Raw genomic sequence first — 22190 nt, 5'->3', positions numbered from 1 at the left:
TGTGGCAGTTTTAAAATGGGCAGTTTATTAATTTCCTCTAAACCAGTGTTAGCGGGACAGAGGAGTAACGAGGAAAAGAGTGGGGGAGGTGACCCAGTGACACTCGCTGTGTTCTTCTGAGGATGCTCAGTTACTGCGTGGGGCGAATTAAAATTAATCAATAACTGTTTCTAGGGATTTCCCTCCCACCGGCTGTTTTGGGGGCTGTTTTCTTGTACTTGCATTTTGTCCAAGCTGAATATTGTCTTGATATTTCCTGTCTGTCTTTCTGCCTGCTCTACTTTGCTGCACGTGTCTGTCCCGGCTGCAGCTGATCACCTCCAACTGATGAGTCTCCCTGTCTGGACCTGCCTGGCTGCAGCTGTCTTGTGGCACTTTTCTTGAGGTCTGCCTTTGTCATCCCTTGTCTCTGCAGTGCTTCCCACCGTCTGGAGTGTGCTGGCTTAAATGTTATTCTTGTATATGGGCCATCCCAGGACTAAATGAATTTCACTGCACAAATGTGGTGACCTGGATATTCTTCTTCTTAGATGAAGTGTTTGTATGGTGGAGTTTCATTAAAAAGAGATAAACTGGGCAAATGAGATCTGAGCACCGTTTAGCGTGCAGAGGGATGGGAGCAGTAGCTGCAAGGACAAGAAACTGAGAGGGGACAGAGAGGGGACAGCAGCTACAGAGAGCACTTCGTGCTGCCAGGATCAGTGCAAACCAGTTCGGTCCTTCCTGAGCAGCAGAAGCTGCAGGGGGGAGAGGGGAGCACATAGCTCTTGTACAGTGGTGGAGATCATCTGCTGCTCTGCACACCAGAGGTCATCTTCAGAAGCAGCTGATGGTGCTGCATGACCTGTATGTCGCACTTGCACTTTTTTCCATTCCTGTGATGGGAAGAAGCTTGTAAACGAATATAGCGTATGCTGGTGCTAGCAGGCAACTCTGCCACGGTTGTCCAGACCTTCCTATGGGAGGGAGTCAGGGCACCAAGCAGAGATGCTTGTGGTCATGCTCAGCATGTCCTGCCTGAGCAACCTCCAGCATCATCAAGACTGGCGGAGAAGGAGGATTTTCTTTAGTGATATCTCAGTCCTCTGTCAGGGTACAAAGGCAGTCCCACACTTTGCATTTTTAGAGAAGGGATCCCTGGAAAAATGCTGCAAATGTGGCAAGCGCTCATGTCAACAGGGTGCTCTGTGCAGGGTGTGCCAGCTGAGGCCAGCAGGAGACCTGTGTCCCACCTGCAAAGGGGGGAGCAAGTATTTTGCACTGCACCATGGAGCCCTAAAGCCTCCAGTCCTCCCCTTGCGACCTTGTCCCCTCAACAGGGATGGGCACATGGCCTCTCTCTTGCTGTCACACCAGCCCCACAGCCGGACCAGCGCCCACCCATGCTCCAGCGGTGGCTGCCTGTCCGTCTGTCTGGCCTCAGCAGCATGCAGGCAGGGGTCCAGGGCAAACTGCAGCTCTCTGCGGGGGCTCCGGCAGCCTTGCTCGGCCTTGCCAAGTTGTGGGAATGGCTGCCTTCCCTTGCTTTTTTTTTGTTGTTGTTTGCTCACTTATTAAGAATTGTAGCAGCAGCAAAAATAAAAACTCAGTATCGTGTGTCTGTCTGAGTGTGCTTTACTACAGAGTTACAGGCAACAGCAGTTACATTCCCCACGCCTGAGAGAGATTATGAGGGAGGGTGCAGGAATGTGCATCTGGCAGCACTTTGTATCTTGGCCATTTCATTGTTTTCTCTGCATCTGAGGTTCCCAAAGTTTTGCTTGTTGAGGGCCATTTAATCCAGGGAATAGCAGGTCGGGGCTGCATAACAGATTTCCTCTGCAGGGAAACACCATTCAAGAAAAACTGAGGATGGTTGTAAATAAAAAGTCCCCATCCAGGCTGCCTGCAAAAGTAGCTAGGAACTTTATTTGGGGATCCTGACCTACCACAGCAACAGGGGGAAGCAAATTTCATTTTGAAGTGCAGGAAAATGTAGCTGTAATATGCCAAAACATAAATGGTTTTGCTTAAGGCCTGGGGCCAGGAACAGAATCCGAATTAACTCTTCCAATTTTATTTTAATCACATAGATTTTGAGATAATATTTATAACAAAAATATCTTATTAGAAATGCAGATCATTAACATAAGATTCTCAGGGACCTCGTCCCGACATTCTTCCTAAAAGAGAAAGGATATTTAAAGTATTTTAAAAAGTAATTGAAGATAAATACAGACAACTAACCCAGATTATTCTTTGGACAATCTCAGAATATCTATTCACTAACTTCATTTGAGAATACACCAGCTCTGGGGGTCTGACCAGAAACTCTTCTATGATGCTTTTACTTGCTTTTCTAACTTACAAATATGTTACTCACTTGCTCCAAAATGTTTTTGAAATAGCCATTTTTGGCAGATAACTGCAGCAGAGGTGGAGGTTGCTATGCCTTAGCTTTGCTGTGCATGCTTGTGTGTGCACTTGAGAGAGTCTATATAATTTAAGGGAGAATCTCTTCCTTCCTAGAAGAACAGACACTAATTATTAGTTGTTATGAAGTGATTTTATTGTGTCTGGGAAACTGCAGAACACAGCAGTAGAATCGTGCTTGTTAAAAAAAAGATAGTGATGTATGAGAAATGAAGCAAGTAAGGCATGCCCTGGCACAGACCCTTGCAAATGGTATATGTTTATGAAGGTACGTTGCATAGGTACATTGTACTCTTGAGAGAAAAAATTTCTTTCATAGTGATTTGTATATTTTTCATTATTTTATTTTTACTCATAACTTCTTTTTGCACCTTATGCATTGCTGAAGTAGAAAAGTGTCCCAGTCCCATGTGAACCACAAAAGCAAGTGAGTCTGTTGCTAATAGCTCCTGCAATGGCAGTATGTCCACATCATCCCTGAGTGAAACACTAGATGCTTGCAGTCCGACTTGAAGCGGGACTATTTTGCTGCTGGGGGCAGTTCTTTTATTGTGTTACTGCCGTGGCTGACACTGGGGTTTGTTTACCTGGCTGCTGTGCTCTGGGTCGGGCGACGCTGCTGGAAGAGAGGATGCTTGTAATTCCTGGGAGCTGTGGAGGACACTCGAGGCGGAGAGGCTGCCAGGCTGCCGGCTGCGGCAGGGCTGGCAGAGGGGTCAGCAAACAGCTGGGCAGCCTGCAGGACCCTGCGGGGCACCGAGGGCCCCCCACCTGCACCTCCAGGAGGGATTTTGTTCTAGGGACCGGGAGGGCAATGCAAAGTGTGGTGCAAGGCAGAAAGTCCATGCGTGAGGTCAAGAGTGGGCCTGAAAGAGCTGCACAGTGAGCAAGGCACAGGTTTCTTTACCACCTCTTCTTATTTCTGCTAGGTTTCTGTTCAAGTTTTTTCCTATTTAAGCAGTTATTTCTTCACATTTGTCTTCAGATAAAATGCTGTGGCATTGTTTGGGGACGGTCGTGGCAGGAGGGGGTATGGCACATCCCCACAAAGACCAGAGTGGCTTGGGGCTCCCTTCCAGGTCTTTGTGCATGCATTCTGCAGCTTGCTGCAAGTCTTGTGAAACATCCAACCCTGACACTGCATCTAAACCCACAAAGCCGTCAGTGCTTCTTGGCCCTGGCTGGAGAGAGGGGACACGTTCCCGCAGGCAGGCGAGGATGGGTAGGCTTGAGGCCTTGTCCTGGCCTGGTAAGAGCGTATTGTGTTAGCATGTATAGAAAAGAGCGCTTAGCCAGGCTGAGCTTTCTTGCAGCGTACGGGCTGGAGGCCCCATATAAAAACATTTGGCATTATTCCCAGATGTTTCATTTCTCCAAAACCAGCTGCACTCACAGGGCCCTAGGAGCACAGAAGACAGCCGTGCTGCCCAGCTCCTTGCCTGCCCTCAAGCCTGCTGTTGGTGACTTCTCTGCCCTGCTTTTCCACGCGTCAGCCCAAGGAGAGGAGTCAAACCGCAAATTTAGGTGGCTGTGGGAAGTTTCTTTTTTTAATGGCTTCCAGTTACCTTTCCAGTGCAGAGCACCTGGGGCAAGAAGCATGCCCCCGGCTCCCTGGCTGCCTCGTGGGCCTCTGACCATCTTGCTGGTGTGCCACGCTCTCCAATCACTGAGAGGTGATCTGTCCTTGCAGCATGTCATTTCAAACTGGAGACAGGCAGTAATGCTGCAGCTGGCCTGACCTGGCCTTGTGACTCTCTGGGCGTATGGGGGTGACTCTTATAGTACAAGGTTTGCTCAACAATAGCCCTGTTGTGCCTGGCTGCCCAGGACAACAAAGCCCTTCAGAGTGCTTGGCCCTGGTGCTCTGCCTTGTACCAGATGCTGATGTCAGAGATGGAGTGGCACATCCCTCCTGAGCAGGGTGAGGGGAGGAGGGCTCCTGCCTCCTCCCGGGCTGCACTGGCACAGGACATATACAGCCCAGAGCTCTCAGGAGTGCTGGCGCTGCCACATCGCCAGGCTTTTACCTTCTCCTGCCCACTTCCACCCTACCAAGCCATGGTGCGATAACTCCTGCCTGGGGAAGTCTTAGGATCCAGGAGAGCCAGCTCATGGCAGCCTGTGGCAGAGCTCCGGGTCTCAATTCCTATTGAGGGGATGGGACTGTGACTCAAGTAGCTTATGCCAAACTTTGTCATATGCTAGTGAGCCGAGTGTATGTGGCAGCATGCAGAGCCTGGGCGTAGAAACATGAAACTGTGCTACCATCATCTCTGGATCTCTTGAGAAATCAGCTGTGTCCCAGCTGGCCACATCCTGTTATTTCAAGAAATCATGGTAGGAAGACACCATGGCTTCATTTCCTAATAACAGAAAGGTAGCAAGGCAGAGCACTGAGTGCACTGCTTGTTGGTTACCCACGCTGGCTGTATACTGGCAGATGAACCATTCTCGGACCTCCACAGCCCGTATTGGCTCTGCTAGTTGGCAAATTAGATGCCAGATGTTAACCTTCTGAACAGCAAGAAGCAATGCTGCTGAAAGGAAAACAAGAGAAACAGGAGAGTGCTAACTTCTTTATTTCTCTTTGGAAGAAGAAAAATGACTACAGGTATTTCAGAGAAACTCGACTGCCACAGAAAAATGGACTGCTGGGAGGGATTGCTCCATCTTTGAGGGAGGCAGTTGGACACAGCTGTACTTGGGACTGAGTGAGAGGTACCAGCCTAGTCCTTCCTGGCATTCTTATACTTGCCTTTAAACTTCTGTACGGTACATATGCTGACCCTCATGTGAGGTTCTCCAAGGCCGCAGGCTGATGCTGAGTTCTGCCTCTTTACTCTTCAGTACGCTGTGCTTTAGAGTTTAGGCAGACATAGTGTGTGAAGGTTTTTCTTAAACTGGTGCTGCAGAGCTGAGCCTTCTGCACGAAGCCATGAACACAAGAGATATGCTGCAGTGGTCCCCCATTCCCCCAGGGCTATAACGGGACAGGCACATGTGCGGTATCTCTCTTCATCATTGCTTAGCTTTGTTTTGGACTCAGCTTATTCCACCTCAGCTAACTGGCCTCCTCATCAGCACCTGGAAAGATGAATACCAAGGGCTGGGAAGTGCATGTGCACCATGTTAGGGGCTGCTGAATCAGATAGCCCACTAGAGGCAAGGCTGCCACAGCTCTGTATCCCCAGGTCCAGACAGCAGTGAGGCTAAGCGTGTATTCCCAGTAGGCATACCACACAAACTCACATGCATGGTTCTTCTATACATATACATATGGCCAGGTGCACAGATCAACACAGACAGAAACACTCAGCACTCTCACAAACGGCACCAATAACCTCATCCTGTTCCCCTTTCTGGCTGAAAAAGGATAAAGGTCTGCTAGTGGTGAATGCATACATATATGTAATGTGGAGCCCTCCAGTAACTGGCCTGAGACAGTCTGTCCAGGAGCTGGCCCTGGATCCCAGTCTCCCCAGTTGCTGGCACCTGGTCATGCAGCCCCTGGGACCGCAGCCCCACTGCAGTTGCTGGTTCGGAGACCTCCTTGCACACACCAGCACATGCACAGACACACACTGAACATCTTTCCAGTAACTGGACATAGATACCCTATCTACCTGGCAGATGAGCCATGGAGACTTTCACCTGACACACACAGACACACATAAGCAAATCGGTCTCAGCCAACAACCAGAACTTATGATCCCTACAGTAGTTGGCTTGGATCTTCTGGTCCCTCTAGTAGCAGCTCAGAGGCCCTCTGGCCTCTCCAGTATCTGGCCAAGACTTATGGCTGTTTCGATACCTGGCTAGGCCAGCTTGATATGCATCCACATGATACACCAGTACTCCAGTGTCTCCAGTTGCTGGCATTGCAAACACACCAGCCCCTATGACTTGTGGTCCCCACTCCAGTTGCTGGCACTAATTAAATCTCCATGCATGCACATGCATACTGAATGGAAAATAGTTAGAATGGATTTTAATAAGAGGACAGGATGGACTGCAGTGATTGGACTCAGGGCATGGACAGACAAATGTGATGACCAGCTGCCCATTTACACATGACTGGCTCCTTTCATCCCCTTATGACTCTTTTCCCACACTGGTTTCCTCCCTTCCCCCACTTTTGTTTCTTCCCCTAACTATCCCTTGTCTTGTGTAATCCAAAGATGCTCTTTGCCTGTATCCTATAATGAGTCCCATACTCCTAGAGGCAGTATCCGTCTGTAAGATGATCTAGAGAGCCTTTCCCTTAACTCATTGTGGTGGTTTTCACCCCAGACAATGGGGCTGATTGCTCTCATGCTCAGGGCAGACTCCAGGCAGGGTATTCTGTCTATGGGATTAGGTTATCTCCTATGAGGTTCCCCACCCATTATTGTCCCTCTGTATTGCTGTTACTGTTCCTCTGTGCTCCACTGTGGGTGGAGTTGAGCCCTTCATCACAGCAATCATCTGCCTGGTTGACCCCTCCTTGGCCTTCCCAGGCCATGCTGGAGAAGCTCCACTTAGCAGTGCCAGCTCCTTGCTGCTGCCCCATGTAACCACTCACAGCTTCTTTCCCATCCTCACTCTGGCCATCACCTTCCACACATAGCTTGGCTGGATAACACTAGCCAGGAGGGACTGCTCAAAGGGAATGGGACAGATTTGTGCATTAAATGGCTTTTTGTCCATTAACACAGAGAGGAAAAACAAGCATGTATTTTCCTAGGGAGTGATTCTTGAGCTTCCTGTCGGTATATATGCATTATACTTGCAGGGATACACATGTGCATGTGGCCATGGTCATCGTGTTCTAAACAGGCTTTCTTACTCAGAGCAGACACCCTTCCATCTGGCTGTTCAGGGTCTTTGGCACCTGCTGTGAGGGTGGTACTTCGTTTCCCCTTTCTTGGTTGCTAATTCAGTGCCAGGACTCTACCCCCTTGTCAGGTAGTGCTAAATACTGTCACAGGGTAGCACTCGCACTGGCTGTGAGCACACTCAAAAGGGGGCATAGGAAAGTGATGAACTCACTTGGGAGTGTGCCAAGAGCTCAGGCAGAGCAAAAGGTGAGAAAGCCGGCAGCTGGACTGTCCTCCTCTGCAAACCGCGCTCACCCTCCTGCCACACCTGCCGCTCCCCAAGTCAGGAGCCATCACAGGCTTTTTATTCTCTTTCTTGCTAACCACCCTCCCCAACTCAGGGTCCCGCTCCCATGCTCTTTCCCCACACTGAATCTCCCACTCCATCTTTCTTATCCTTCCTACTTCTTACACCTGCCTAGCTTCCCTCTCCTCAGCCAAAAAAAGTTGGCAGCCATTGCCAAGCACCTCCCTGAACTGCTGTTTTGCCATGGAGTGAGCATCGTCTGCGGTAGGATCTGGGCCAGACCTGGTGCCATGGGTCCCATGAGACCCACCACAGGCGACAGGCTCAGCTGCAGCTCACTGCTGTGGCTTCTTCCAGTCTGGCGCCTTACATGGCTTTCGTGCACCAGGCACATATTGAGAAAGCAGAGGTCTGAGCTGCACTGGAGTTACTCGAGTTTTTCAGCTCTGGCTCGGCAGCCCCTGTTTTGCAGGGGTCTAGGCGGAATTCACAAATCAGAGCATTTCTCTTCCCACCCATTTTGGTGTCACACACAGCACTGAGCCAGAAAACATCACCCAGCCTGTTTCTCTGGGTCACGTACCCTTCAGAAACAAGTTTGGTTTTCCCTAGTTTAGGGTACTGGCAGAGAAAAGTATATGAGTCCCAGAAGGCTGATTTTCTGCAAACACGGTGCTGTTCATGGATATTACCTTAAAGCAAAGTCCTGAGCACATGCCTGCACCATAGCCAGGGACCTGGGTGGGAGAGGAGGGATGATTTTGGCAGCAGTGGATCTGGCTGGGCTAGCAGGCCCTCAGTGGGGAAGGTAGAGCTGGGTGGGAAGCATGCACACTACATTTCAGAGCCAGATGGGAAATAGAGGGGTGCAGGGAAATAGAGGGGTGCAGAGCTACAGGAGAGTTGGCCCCAGAGCAGAGACCCACGCACAAGCGCCGCCCGGTCCTCCTCCTGGTCACAGCTGCGGTGGGTTGGTAGGAAGGTGGCAGAGATGGCATCCAAGGAAACAGCAGCTACATGCAGATGCTGAAGTTATTTAGGAGGAAGAAGGGATGAAGAAGGCTTTGGTGTGGCCCAGAGGAGACTTATTAGGGCAGGGAGATTTTTAAGACTAGGAAAAATGAGAGCTGTCCTGCTAGACTGGCATGTGGGGTATGTGCTGGGCATAGCTCAGCCCACGGCTCCAGCCTGGCAGCACAAGCAGAGCTCCGAGACACCCTAACACTTGGCACAGGCAAAGGGACTGTTCCTCTTTGAGGAGGAGGGCTGGTGTTGCAGAAGGTGGCCAGAGAGGAGGCATGGTGCCCAAAGACGAGGAATGCCACGGGCCGGGCTGTGGGGGCTGGAGGGGCAGTGGCATTGGCAGTGTCTTGCTGCGTTTCTGCTGCAGAGGCGGTGCCCGCAGGGCCACCCAGGGAGGGCGACTTGTCCCCAGCAGCCATGTGCCATCACATTCAGCCGACCGGGAGCTGTGCTGGTTGCTATGACAACCGGGACAGGTCATATGACCCGTTCCACTTTCTAAATATAAATGTGTTTCACACAGTGTATGTGACTCCATGGAAACCAAATGTTGAGCAAGAAAGATTGCATAAAAATGAACAAAATACAGAATGACTCAAAGTACTAGAGAGAAAGAGGCTGCGGGTAATGGCGGAGGGGTTCAGAGGTGCCCCAGGCATTCCCCTCTGCAAGGGTGCACGTTGGTGCGGGCATGCCTGTGCCCAGCCTGGGGAGGGTCTGCCAGGCACTTCTCAGTGCTGGTATCTTCATGCCAAACTTGGGATGGACATGAGTGTTGGTGTAGGCATCCCTGCTGCCAAGGTTCTTCTGTGGACTTCTCTCACTAACAATCCTGTTTGCAGCATCAACTGTGTTCAAACACAGACCCCACTTCTTTGACTGCACCATGTCTGCCTTACTTCTGCTTCATACCCTTGGGCAGACACACACCTTTGCCGAGTTAGGTATTTATGAAAACTGCAGTTAGACAGAACATAAACTGAGTAATGTCAGCACAGGGCAAGCTTTTCCCCACAGAACAGCGGGCTGTTCTGGTGCAGGTTCATGTTGTGGCAGTTTTCCCTTGCTGTGTCCTTGCATTGCTTCTTGCAGGGAGTTTCCCCTGCACGTTTTGTCCAGCTTTCTGTCACCAGTGATCCTCCAGCACTGGGCAGGACACTGCAGGGGAGCTGTTTAGCTGGACTCTGTAGCCTTTCTTTGTGCTGCTGGGTCTGCAGCAGAAGTGCAGTGTGACTGAGCAAGAGCAACAGCAGGTAAGACTACTGACACTGCATTTAATTCAAACCTAAGAGGCATCCCCTTCAGTTGCTCCAAGGCTGCATGCTCTGTTGAAATAGGATCATAAAATCATAGAAGAATTTAAATTAGAAGGGACTTCTGGAAGTCTCTGGTCCAACCCCCTGTTTGGAGTTAGATCAGGTTGCTCAGGGCCTGCATTTGTGGTTTTGGAATTGTTTTGTTTTACCTTGGGTTGTGTATTCAGAGAGCCCGTGGGCTGTACTCTGCTGGAGCACAGTGCGAGCACAGCTTCAGGGAGCTCAGGCTTCTAAGCGCACAGATGTTTCCTCCCTAGGATCCCTCTTTGAAGGGGAATGGGGATTTCCTGCAGTTTGAAAATGGGAAGTGATTTTCCTCTGTTGAGCAAGGCTGAACTTGTCTCAAGGGGTCAGTCAGCATGGGATAGACTGATGTGTGCGGGCCCTTCACTCCCTGTTGCCTCACTTTGCTGTGTAAAACTCCTTTTGGCTTTCTTTTTTTCCACCACTGGGAGGGGTTCCCATTGCCAGGTGTTCTTCTAAAGGAATAGGATGAGTTGGGCTACTAACTTGACCAAGAAAAGCGAGAAAGAAAAGAACAAAATAGTCAGGAAGTCAGAAGAGGTGGAGTGGGAGAAGCACCCCCACTGCCTCCCTGCTGGACGTGGTGCCCTTTTTCTGAGCTGGCTCAGTTAGACAGCAAGTGTCAGGGCTTCAACGTGCAGGGCAGAGCTGGTGCTCCTTTTTACATGGAGCATCCAGGATGTCTGATCCAGTTGTCATTCTCTTCAGACATGCTTCTAGACAATCTGTGCTTAACAGTGCACAGATTAAACACTGTTCCTTGGTCAAGAGTGTCACCTCTGGGTAGGTTGTGATGCTGCGGGGTGGCTGTCCTGCCCACACTGGTTGTCCTCCTCTCCCTGGCATCCCTAACCCAATGCCTGTGGATGTGGGGAAAATGGGCCACAGGTAATGGTCAGGTTCATGTGCTCTGCCCTAAAAAGCACATCCTTCTGCCTCTTGTCAGTGCTGATGTCCTGGACTAGGTGGGTTAACCCCATAGATCTTCTCTTAATTCATATGCTTGCCTTTGCTAGCTCTCTGGTGCATGGTTTGGTGCTGAAGAGCTCCAGTGCCTTCTCTGCTTAGAGATGCATTTTGCATTTGCTGCTCATTTCTGGTTCCTTTCTGCTGTGCACATATCAGGAGAATCCTGTCCCTGTGTTTCTCAACACATCAAATCAAAACTATCACTTGTCATGGAGAAAGAGGCCTGTTGGGTGGCTGGCTCTTTTTGACCCCTGCATGTACCCCTGCTATATGGACTTCCGATCCTAGGAAATCTCGTAGGAGGGAAGTGCTTGTGTTCGTGGTTTTGAATGTTTCGAGAGATACTTTGATCCCTTTTCCAGGCAGCAAATACAGATGCAGGAGGATTTCACTGGGGTCACACGTTCTCTGCTCTGCTCACATTGTTTCCTGTTTCCTCAACGGTGTGTTGCAGACATCCTTTTCAGGTCCAGATCTGCCTGTCCACCACCATGCAGCGGCTGGTGACACTCCCAGAAATGACAGTGAGGGGAGTGGCGTGTTTCTCTCAGCTCAAAGGCACTGCCGGAGTTGCAAGACTTGGAAGGCAGACAGGATTCCTAGCCCACCCAGCCCAAGCTTCTGCACCGCTGGGTCAGGGGTTTCAGGGTCCTGTCTTTTTCTCTGATTGGAATAGAGCAGATCTTCTAGAAAGAGGCACTTAATCTTGATGGAGAAACTACAAGAAGTGCACAGCCCCCTGGTAAGCCATTCCAGTCGATACTTATCCTAATGACTGGCAGATTCTTTTCAATCTGAGCCTGTCTAGTTTCAACTTCCAGTCACTGCTGTTCTGTTTTTGTTGGTTCGTAATGCTCTCTGCTGATATTGAAACACCCTCTCCATGTAGACAGTCCTCTGTTGTGAATTGCCATTCTCATAAACTATCCTGGCAATAATTCTAAAAGTAGGAACAAGAGGTCAAAGTAATAGCACAGTCTTGCTGAGTCATCTAAGGAAGAGGTGTGCAAGCAGAAGTGTCTCACTTTTCCTGTGATGTGGCTAGGCACAGGGTGTGTCCTGGTCAGTGCTGGATTTGGGAGAGGTTTGAAGCCTGCCTCGTGGTGCTGCGCCAGCTGTGGCGCTGGGCTCTTGAACACCATCCACTGGCTGCTTCCCATCTCTGTGCTGCCTCCTGGCCCCCTTCTCTGTCTTGCCGCCTCAGCAGGAATGCCTATCATTAGATGCCAGGTTAGCCCAAACTTCTCCCGTATGGGTGTGCAAGAATGGTTCCCGTTTAGCTGTGCTGATGCTAGAGGAAGGGACTACAGAGGGCCTGGCTAGGACAGGGTTGTGTCTGCTAAGAAAAATAGAGTGACAATGTCTCTCCTCTTACTCAGACCTCCTGTTTTGGCAGAGAAGGGAAGATGTACTGCCACTATGGCCTCCATGGCATTCTCATTTCTGAAAGGATGCATGGCTGAGTGTGCCAAAACTATGAGGTACTTAATCTGTGATGCGTTATAGAGCCCAGCCCCATGTGCTACTGCCCCACACCATCTGTGCCAGAGCCTCCTGGTATCTTTGCTTCAATGAGCATAGGGTGGTGAGGAAACCTGGATGAAGCCAAGTTTCATTTCTTCTTCAATTCCTCCCCTGTGCCATTTTCAGTTCCTCTTTCACCCATAGAGTATCAGTTTCGAGCAGAGCTGCTATAGGAGTGGGAGTTCAAGTGTATGTGGGAGTGGATTGCTCTGGGACCAGTTAGGGGCTCTAATACAGAAGTGGTCCTAACACCCAGATGATCTTCCTCTGCAGTCTCCATGGGGGGATAAAGTCCTGCCCAATAGTGAGCTGCTGTTTAGGATCACATTCCTCTGTAAAACAAAAGGATGAGATCCACACATCCATACTCCATGCACATGCAAGCAAACCATTGCCCCATTGTTTACAAGAACTTCTGCATTTGGCAATGCTGGGGTTTCCCTTACATTCAGTCCTCTTGACCATCACTGATAGGGACTACTGCTTGCAACACTTCTTCATTGGCAAAATCGGAAGCAAAGGTAGAAATATTAGTAACTCAAAAATAGAATTGGCAACTGCAAAACATAATGCTTGTGTGCTTTTTTGAAGTGATACGCATTTTGGCAGAGACTATAGCTAAAACATTGACTTAACTTTAGTCTTTAAACTTTTTCCATCCAACATTTGCTGGTATCTGCTCTATACTGTCCACATCTGTCTCTTGGCATAGCCTTTGTTTAAGAATACAGCCATGGCACCTGTCTGTAAAAGACCTCTGCTTTTCCTGTAGTCCATCAGGGAGACCTGAAGCAACACTGAAAAAGTGACTCAAAGGATGTTGGAGCAATTGCAGAGCTTCCCTTAAGCAAACCTGCGGTATCTGTCCTTGCAGGCTACTGGTGCTGACTGTGTGAAATGAAGTAATACCATGGGCCCCTGAAGTGAGCTGAACCTAGTCTTGACCTACTTGGTACATGGGATACTAGAGGACCATATTAAAAAAGAGGGGTAGTGGGAATGGATAGGACTTCTGTTCCAGAAGAGAAAGAAGGTGTTAAGGACAGAAATACCAAGTGTGCAGTAAAAATGTGTGAAATTCTGTACCTTTTAGATTCTGGAACAGAACCCACGGTTGGATTATCCCAAATACCGCTTTATGGGGTGAACATGCACAGCAGAGATAGTCTGGTGTAACTTTGTTTTCTTCAAGGCCAGAGATCTGTGCAGTGAGTCTAAGGGACCCAACCTGCTGCCAAATTTTTCAAGAGCTGGTACACTCCTACACTCCGGAATTTATTTTTTCTTCAGCATGCTTTTGCAAACAATAATGGGGGACCATTAACCCTGTGATGGAAAGAGTTCAGGAGCTGTCCCAGGATTTGTCCCAGCTCTCTGTGCTATCCCTTGGAATATGCTGGGAGAGAGACCGGTTTTGTGGTTCAAAAAATAGCTTTCTCTTCTGATCTGACCTTCTCTGCGTATGTTACTTGATCCTGAACCTCTGAATGCTTTTTAGCCCTGGCTTTCTCACCAGACCGACCTGTGTTTTGGACAAGGACTATGTATGGGTAAAGTGCAAGGACAGCCCCTCAGGAGGTAGTCCTGGACACAGAAATCAACCAGCATTCTTCTTAGTTGTTATTGTAATTACTGGGGTGACTTCACTGGTCAGACATACTCTTTTCAATAGTTTTTTCTTCCCAGTGTTTCATTACATTAGGTGAAACTGTAGAGAGGGGTGTCTGAGAGAGATGTGAGATGGAAAAGCTCCCCTGCATGGCAGATCACAGGAGCTGAACAGAACCAAAAGGAAGCTTGCACAAAACAGCTTTTCTTTTTAAGGTCCATGTGATAAAAGTATGTGTCAGTGCCATACACCAGTCCACTGGTCTGCATCACCTGCACAAGCAACGCAATGCTTCCAGGGACGTCATGCCTGGGAAGCCTGCAGGCTTATTTTCAGTCTTGACTGAGAGTAAAACCAAACAAAAGGATGACGCTGGATATTAGGGCTATTAGGGCAGGTTTCAGGGCTGTGTGAGCAAGTTTCTGGTGGTGCCAGCATGTGGCTGTAAAGAACTGGAAATGAGTACGTGGTTGCTGGAGCCACGTTAGAAGTGGCATTGCATAGTGAAACAAGACACTTCTGTAAACACCCATATCATGTTGGAGAAGAACTCCGATCACCCAACAGTAAAACTGGGATAGCTTAATTTTTCTGTCATGTTTTCATTAGTAGGATGCAAAGCTTTCATGGAAAGCTATATGAAACAGATGTTTTGGTGGCCTGTATGGAGAGGTCCTGCCCCTGTGATCACAGAACAGGCTAGAACCCTAGCTTCACTAAGACAAGAATTTCATTTAGTGCATTTCTAGGCAATAGAATAACACTAACAATAATAAGAACATGTGCCTTTGGGCAGGCTAATGTGTAAGAGAAGTTTTCATTTGCATTTTTAGCTGAGTTCAGCAAAAAAAAAGTAACGCAAACTGTGAAAGCTTCTGCTTTCTCACATGTACAGCAGGGTGAATGGAACTGTAAATTGATTTGATTAAACCTTAGAGAGCAGAAACAGAATAGATGGCAGAGATCCTACTGATTAATTCTGCATACCACCCTGCTAGCCATAGGCATGCAGAGCATGAGATTTGAGTCATACACCTGGTATAGTCCCTTCATATCTCCCAAGCTAAATTGTTCAGTTCATGTTGGGCTAGCTGAGTCTCCCAGTCTGTATTTCTGCTCAAGGAGAGGAACTAAAATCTGAACCAGCATAGGCTCCATCTGTGCTGCAGCGGTCAGGCAGTATTCATCTCACACTGGTCTTGGGTCCATATGGCTGCCTTGCAGCCTGTGACCTGTCTGTGCAAGCACGCTTGTTGAGGCACGAACACAAGATCATTCTCAAGTTCAGTGCCTCTTGAGAGCCATTGTAATCAGAGTTTTCTGAAACTGAAAAGAAACATAAAATAGACTTTTGGCTCCAAAATCGTTAAATGTCCCTTTTATTCTGGGTTGGAAGAGAGTTGGAATTTCACTCAGAGACTGAATGTATAGGAGAAGGACACATCACACAGTTTTCTGATGGTACTGTTCATATGTCTGTCAATGTTTGAACATTATATGCAGCTGGATGCTGAAACTGCCTGTCCCTTGGACATGGCTGTTTGTGAATCTAGTGCAGTCACTTCAGACCTGTCTCCCACCATGTCAGAAGGCATTTCCTGGATAGAGATTAGCTTTCATGGGATAAATAATTCCATTGCACACATTTTTCCTTGTTCTTTTGTTTTTCTTCCTTTGAAGGCAATGCAAACAAACAAACAAAAAATGAGTACATCGCATGCCTGGTTTGCCTTAGGGAATGTGGAAAGGCAAAGCGGAGCTCTCTGGGTGTGAGCCAGGAGGAGGCTGTTGGGTTCATTGCCACACACCTGTAGGGCTGCAACTGGCAATCTTTGGCAATGCATCGTATCTCTACCTTTGCCATATTCAGTGTTCCTGATTGAAAGGATCAGACAGGGTTCATGCCTCCTTTGGTATGAAGCCCTCTTTGCCAGTCTCACATCAAGCAGCTGCTACCAAGGAACCACCAGAGCTACTTGGAAGAGGAAAATAGCCCAGGTGATGCAATGTAGTGTGGGCAATTACTTGCAGCTTCACCTCTTTCTTTTCTTTGCACCCTGAATCTGTACTGAGGCTTGCAACTGAGTTGGTGAAGAGATGTACGGCTGAGGTGGCACTTGAACCCTGATAGCAGTTCTGTGTGTGTCCCTGGAGAGCAGGTGTCAGCATGACGCTCATCTAGTAATCTGAATCCTAATGATCCTCTATCTGGATGATATGGATCCAGATTACATCTAGATCAGTAATGTATGCATTACTAATTACATGCATTATTAGTATATAATCAGCATACTGATAAATTTACTTCAGTACACTACTTGTATAGGTGACATGGCTCTGCAGTGTTTCTTCTTGAAAATGTCTGAAGGTGATGGTGCCCCTGTAAATTAAATCGGGGCAGCACCTCCATGACCAGTGCTTTGACCCACCAGTATATCCACATGAAAGTAAGTGAGTGACAGATGCATGCCTTTCTTTCTCAGACACTTGATTATTTTATGCTTTGCATTTTACTGCTTAATGAGTCATTTTCTTGGACAGGTCCAGGTGCTCATGGGACATCAAATACAGAGGAGTTTCATTTCTCTCCCAAAGGATGTTCTGTGTAGCCAGTGCTCCAAGGGAAGATTGCTTCATGTTCTGGATGAAGCTAGCACAGATGAGGGGAGAAATGGACTGAAAGTCTTTGGGTGTATTGCAGTCTCTAGAATGCCAAACCACATGGTCCCGTTCCAGACGTGTGTCTGGTTAGACTTTACATTGTCTAGATATTGACTTAATAGGTTGGGGTTTTTTTCTTTTCTCAGCAGAAACCCAGAAAGGCAACTCCTCAGACAGGAGAAGATACCTTGAATGGCCATCTTCCCCCTGGCTGGCAGAGCTATATGTCTCCTCAGGGCCGAAGGTACTATGTGAACACCTTCACGAATGGTAAGTGGGGGTGGGGGCTCCAGTAAATGTGTCACCCTAGCAGTGCAGATCTGTTTCAGGAAATTGTCTGTCATGTTGATTTTGATGACAAAGTAGACCCAGAGTCAAAGGAATTAATATGACCCTGCCACCATATGAAAGAAAATAATTACAAGAAGATTTAGTCTTCTGGTCCTCTGTCATCTTAATTCTGGCCATTAGAAGACATCTGAAGCTTTTACAAAAGACAGAGAATGTAAAGTAGAAACACCCCTGCCATAAGTGTTTTAGAATATAAAACACCATTAAGGATATAATTTTTATCACATTCCTTATTTCCTTTCACTTTAGCTGGCAATATATATGTCTGTATATGTACATATATGTAAAGTAGTTTGATAGACTGTCAGGTATCACTAAAGCACTGTTAGGGAAAAACAGAAATAGTTAATTGAAAAGTTGCTCAAGTCAGAGTCAGCTTGCCCTTGGAGACGAGGGAAGAAAAACACATGTAATGGGAAATTAAAGTCAGAATTTTCAGTCTACATTTGTATATTTTACTCACTGTTGTGCTAGTAGAGAAGCAGACAACTCAAGATCTTATCAGCTGCTCAAGACCTGTCAAACTTGTACCACTGCCAGCTTAAGACTCTGTCTACCTGCTTTTCTCATCATGAGCTCACAACAGCATTGCAAAACAGGGACTTGTGGCCAGCAAAACCAGATTTCTTTAGCAGAAAGAATGACAGAATGACAAGGGAAGAGAGGACAGCAGGAGTTCACCTTGTTCACAATGGAGTCAAAGCCATCAGGAATGACCACTGGCATTTCTCTTTCTGACTCACTGTGAGTGCAAGGAGAGCCATGGGCTGTCACAACGCACCTCAGTCATTCAGGGACTGATGTGTTTTATTTCAGAGGCCTTTGGCCTAGAACATGGCCAAGTCATTATGTACCTGAGTTTTATGCACTGACATCTCATAAGATCCTCCAGAAGGCACATTACCATTAAACACTGCCTTCATTTTCAAGCATAGTCAGCTCTGGCTCATGGGCAGCATCCCCTGCATGGCTGGGGAGATCAGTAGGAGTTAGATACCCCATCCCCACTGCAATTCAGGGCTGGGCGAGGAGGTGATTAGACTCAGTCCTGAGCCATCATGGCGATGGACCCTCACTCACATGCACTGGGTTGAGGTCAGATAAACCAATAAGAGGCAGAGCCTGTTTTTTCTGTGATAAAAGCTCTTGTCACAGGAACCCTACTACAGAAAGGTAGATGGCCTGGACTCAGTTTCCTCATAATGTCAGGCAGCTTTTTACTTTCCTCACAAAAGTTACAGGCAATGTAACAAGAGCCAATAGTCACATCCTGCTTGGTAGGTCCAGGTCAGAAATCAGGAAAACGATTTTCTCTAGGAAGGCAGGATAGCGCTGGCACAGGCTGACCAGGGAGGTACTGGAATCTCCATCTTTGGGAGATCTCAGAACCTGTCTAGACAAAGCTGTAGCTGACCTGATCTGTTGTTAGCAGTGATCCTGCTCAGAGTGAGTAGCTGGGCTGGAGACTTCCAGAGGTCACTTCTAACCAGTCTTTCTCAGGAGAATGCCCAAACCACCTATGGTTGTGCTCTCAGCTACTGCAATGGGATTGCTATGCAGCAAGAAATATGGTTCTCAGAATAGCAGAATAAAAGAGAGGGTAGAAGTGGGATTTCTGTGTTCTGGTCCTTGCTTTAGGGAGCACTGATTCAAGTTCTGTTTAGATGAGAAAGCTCCTCACCAGAGTGGTCCTAAGCCCAACTGGCTTTGAAGTTAGGCTTGCTCTTGTTTCTTGTGCTGAACTCAAGTATCATGCATTTCTGAGCCTCCCGCACCTTCCATGGGGGCTATAGCCTTCTGTGAGACAACAGGATTCTCCTGCAGCATGTACAGGGGCACACTGGCCCCTCCACTCCTCCAGCTTAGCTGGTGTTCCTGGCAAGCTCAGTTTCTCTCAGCCTGCTCAGTTAGAATATGCTGCTGCCTGAAAGTCTTCTAGCTGTGTAGATACTGCTTGTTGCCCGTTTATCGGTTTGATGATATTGCTTGGGAGTATTTTTGCTCTAGTTGGGTTATATTGCACTATCAGATTCACATCCCAAATGCCTGTGCTTCCTTAAAGTGGATTATGTGCCAAAAAAGTGTCACCTGTGGTGTCATCTAGGCCTCAGACAAAGCAGAAGCTGAATGCAACCTCCAGGCCTTTCTGTTGAAGTATGCGATGAAGCCTTATCCAGCCCTGGCATGAGCAGCTGTCTGGACACTGTTTTGATTTAATCTGACTAATCGGCTCTGACCTTTGTCCCTGCAAAACTGGTAGTGCAGGACTATCCATAGGCAGATTGTCCAGTCTCCTGTTGAATATGCACTTTCTTCCTTGACTGTGCTGCAAAGTCGGACCTGCTGAGCCATGCAGTCACCATGAAGTTACGTTTGGAATGCAAGGCTTGCTGTTTTAACAGTGGGATTGCACCTTGACACTCAGGAAGTATTCTTTGGCTTTGAGCCATATGATAAGTCAAAGACAATATGCTATAAAACTGCAGTCCCCATCTTTCCTATGGTAGAGCTGCATTGGTGTGGGTAAGGTTTAGTGCAAGTCTCATAGACTGGACAGCTCACTGACTGCACCTGCTGCCTTGTCTTAGCTGCTTATTTGTCCTGTCATTGCTGCAGCTGCTGTTGGGCGTATCAAGATAAACATTGGCAGTGTTTGTCATGGGGACATGGTGCCAGTATACATCCCTGTCACAGGGTTTCATGGGCCTCCTTCCTGCTTTGCCTCTGTAGCACCGTTGTTTCTGCAGCAGGAGCTAGGTCTCTTCTCTGTCAAGGTCTTATTTGTGTAGATGTACTCCTAGGTCACTCTCTCTTTATCATAGCTATCCCCAGATGATGAAAGTATGCTGGAGCTTTTGAGAGAGATATACTACTGTTTAGTGCACAAACATGGTAACTCAGAGGTCAGTGGAAGCTAGCTGGTTGGCCTTCAGTCTGATCCATCTAGTTAAAGGTCTCCTGCTCACCATTATCCACCAACAGCAGTTGATGGAAAACTCTTGGTTTGTAAGGTCATAACCATTTCTCAGATCTCCCAGGGACCAGTCATCTCTTTACTGAGATGGATGATCAGAAAGTGTTTCAAGAACTCCTCCACATTCTTCACAAATACTCTCAATTTTTTTTCTACCACGGGGAAGTCTGGGTGTTCAGCAGCTTCCACACAGTGACTCACAATGTGGCTGGCTGACTGCATGTTGACTTGCTGTAAAACCACTGTAGGGGGGAGAGCTATTGCTAGAATGTACATCTGGTCTCAGCTGAAAGAGAAGGGACATTGCTAACCCATCAGGGAATACTGTAGACCCTGTGCACATTGCTGTCCCATGGTCTTTCCCCTCTGATTCCACAGCTGAGACTGTCTGAAATGATGATTTTTCTCATGCCCCACACATGCAGCAGGAGACTGTGAAGGGTCAGGGAATACTGCTTTGGGTGCTGATGGCAATAGTGCCTCTCAGGAGAGGCATGAGCACTTCTCTTGCTAGGGCACTGCACATCCTGACGAACTGTACTGATAACTTCTCCTTGCTGGACAGAAGTCCAGCTTCAGTGGGGTTGATGAAATGTAGGCTCTTTTAGAATGTAGCATAGCATGGGAAGTAACAGCTCTGGGATCTGTCCATGCAGCGCAGCAGAATCTAGATGTTGAGTCTGCCTACAAGAGAAAGATGCTGGAGGTTACCCAGCCAACTACTTTTGTGTCTGGTCTTAGCCAAATGCCAGCAGTGCTCTACATGTATTAATCCCATATAGGTGGGTGCAACAAGTATACTTGCTAATGTACAGACTATTACAAAATACAAGATTCTGTGTGAGATACATTTCATAGTTAAACATGCCAGTGAGTCACTAGAGGGAAGAAAAGGCAACAAAGTGTTAATCAGTCAGTCAAACAGAGTAGGTGCCACCCATCTGAGGAAGAAATATTTGCATCTCCAAGGGAGTGAAGCAGTCCTTATTTTAATGAAGACAAATGTCCAAACTATCTCCTGGACAAAGAATAACTACTGTGAGATTCAGAGTGAAAGATTAAATCTGTCTGAACCTCCTTCAAAGGGCTTGGGAAGGAGCCTTCCCAGAGCCAAAAAGCTTCTCAGAGCTGTCCAATCAGTGTACATTGTGATACAGACTTTCTCAAGGAGGGCTCTCCTTAACAGATGCAACAAAGCAAAAGGTATGCTTGGAGAAAGGAACTCTGTGTAGCAGCCTGCCAGGAGAAGATAGCAATTCAGAGCGATAAGGGAATGAGAAAGAACTTTCTGGTTATTTTTAGTCTAAGTGGTTTAATCATGGTTTTCTCTTTTTTTTTCACTTCTGTCTTTCACAAGCATCTGTACGTACTTTGCTGAAATTAGATGTTGTGAATAAAGTATTTTATTAGAATTGTACATTAACATAGCTGCACTGGAAGGTGAGTTTAAGACAACTTAGATAACAGCAAGGCACTGTTCACTGAAGGTTATGGTAGATGTTTCAGCTGGGGGACCTCAGCCAGTATACTGTCTACTCAGCCCTCCAAGGGCGTTCTGCTGCATGGATTAGGTGGAGAGCTGGCACCAAGAGGGGTGGGCCCTCTGACATGCAGCAAAACACCAGGACACATACTTTCCAGGGACCTTGTTACACTGGGCTGCACTGAAAAATGAGTTTTTCTTCTCCATTTGGAGCCTTCTGTCAGAGAGGACTTCAGTTTTCAGTCCCAAAGTGGAAGGAGGTTCTGACTTCAGAGCAGTTTAGGCGTGTCCCTGTGTATGTCTCATGTCTCCTGCTACCAGGATCTACAAAGCTTCCTATTCAACAGGAAGAAACATGAAATTGTCCTTGAAAGGCTCTGTGGTTGCTATCTGTCATTGACCAAAGGTAGGTTCCCTCCCAGGCTCCTCTGAAATGCTCTGCGGAGCTTCCTTCCATTTCCAGGTGCAGAATCTGGGTGTGGATCAGAATTACCATGCCAAATCAAGGGTGTCTTCTCCAGGTGCTGAAGCACCAAATTGTCTAAAGGGACTGTACAACTTCAGCTTTGTTATAGTGGATGGTACTTTATGTAGCCTTTTTTTCCTTCCTTCAAATTTTTGAATCCAAGAAGGGATTTCTATATCTCAACCACGGTCTGAGCTCTGCTTTCTGAGAGAACAAATGGTTTCAGAGAGAATAAATATGACTGGTTATTCTTCTAGCTTACAGCAGGTCTCTCT

At 47.6% G+C, this 22190-nt stretch overlaps 1 protein-coding gene across 5 annotated transcripts in view; it reads left to right on the top strand.

Moving 5' to 3' along the window:
- GAS7 (growth arrest specific 7) overlaps window positions 1-22190 on the top strand; it is a 107921-nt gene that overhangs the window by 22442 nt on the left and 63289 nt on the right. For 3 of the 5 annotated variants that reach the window (XR_011327172.1, XM_069798842.1, XM_069798840.1), the window contains exon 2: window positions 16788-16911. Coding sequence is in view for 4 of the 5 variants with exons in the window: in XM_069798842.1 (XP_069654943.1) it covers window positions 16788-16911 (124 nt within the window). In the remaining variant the exon portion in view is untranslated. Of the gene's footprint in view, window positions 1-11447; window positions 11590-16787; window positions 16912-22190 lie in introns of those variants that run through there. The other 2 variants (XM_069798843.1, XM_069798841.1) reach the window with 2 other exon arrangements.

Source organism: Haliaeetus albicilla, chromosome 12, assembly GCF_947461875.1.
Source record: "Haliaeetus albicilla chromosome 12, bHalAlb1.1, whole genome shotgun sequence".
In the NCBI taxonomy this organism is placed as follows: domain Eukaryota; kingdom Metazoa; phylum Chordata; class Aves; order Accipitriformes; family Accipitridae; genus Haliaeetus; species Haliaeetus albicilla.
This window is presented reverse-complemented; position numbering and strand designations above follow the sequence as displayed.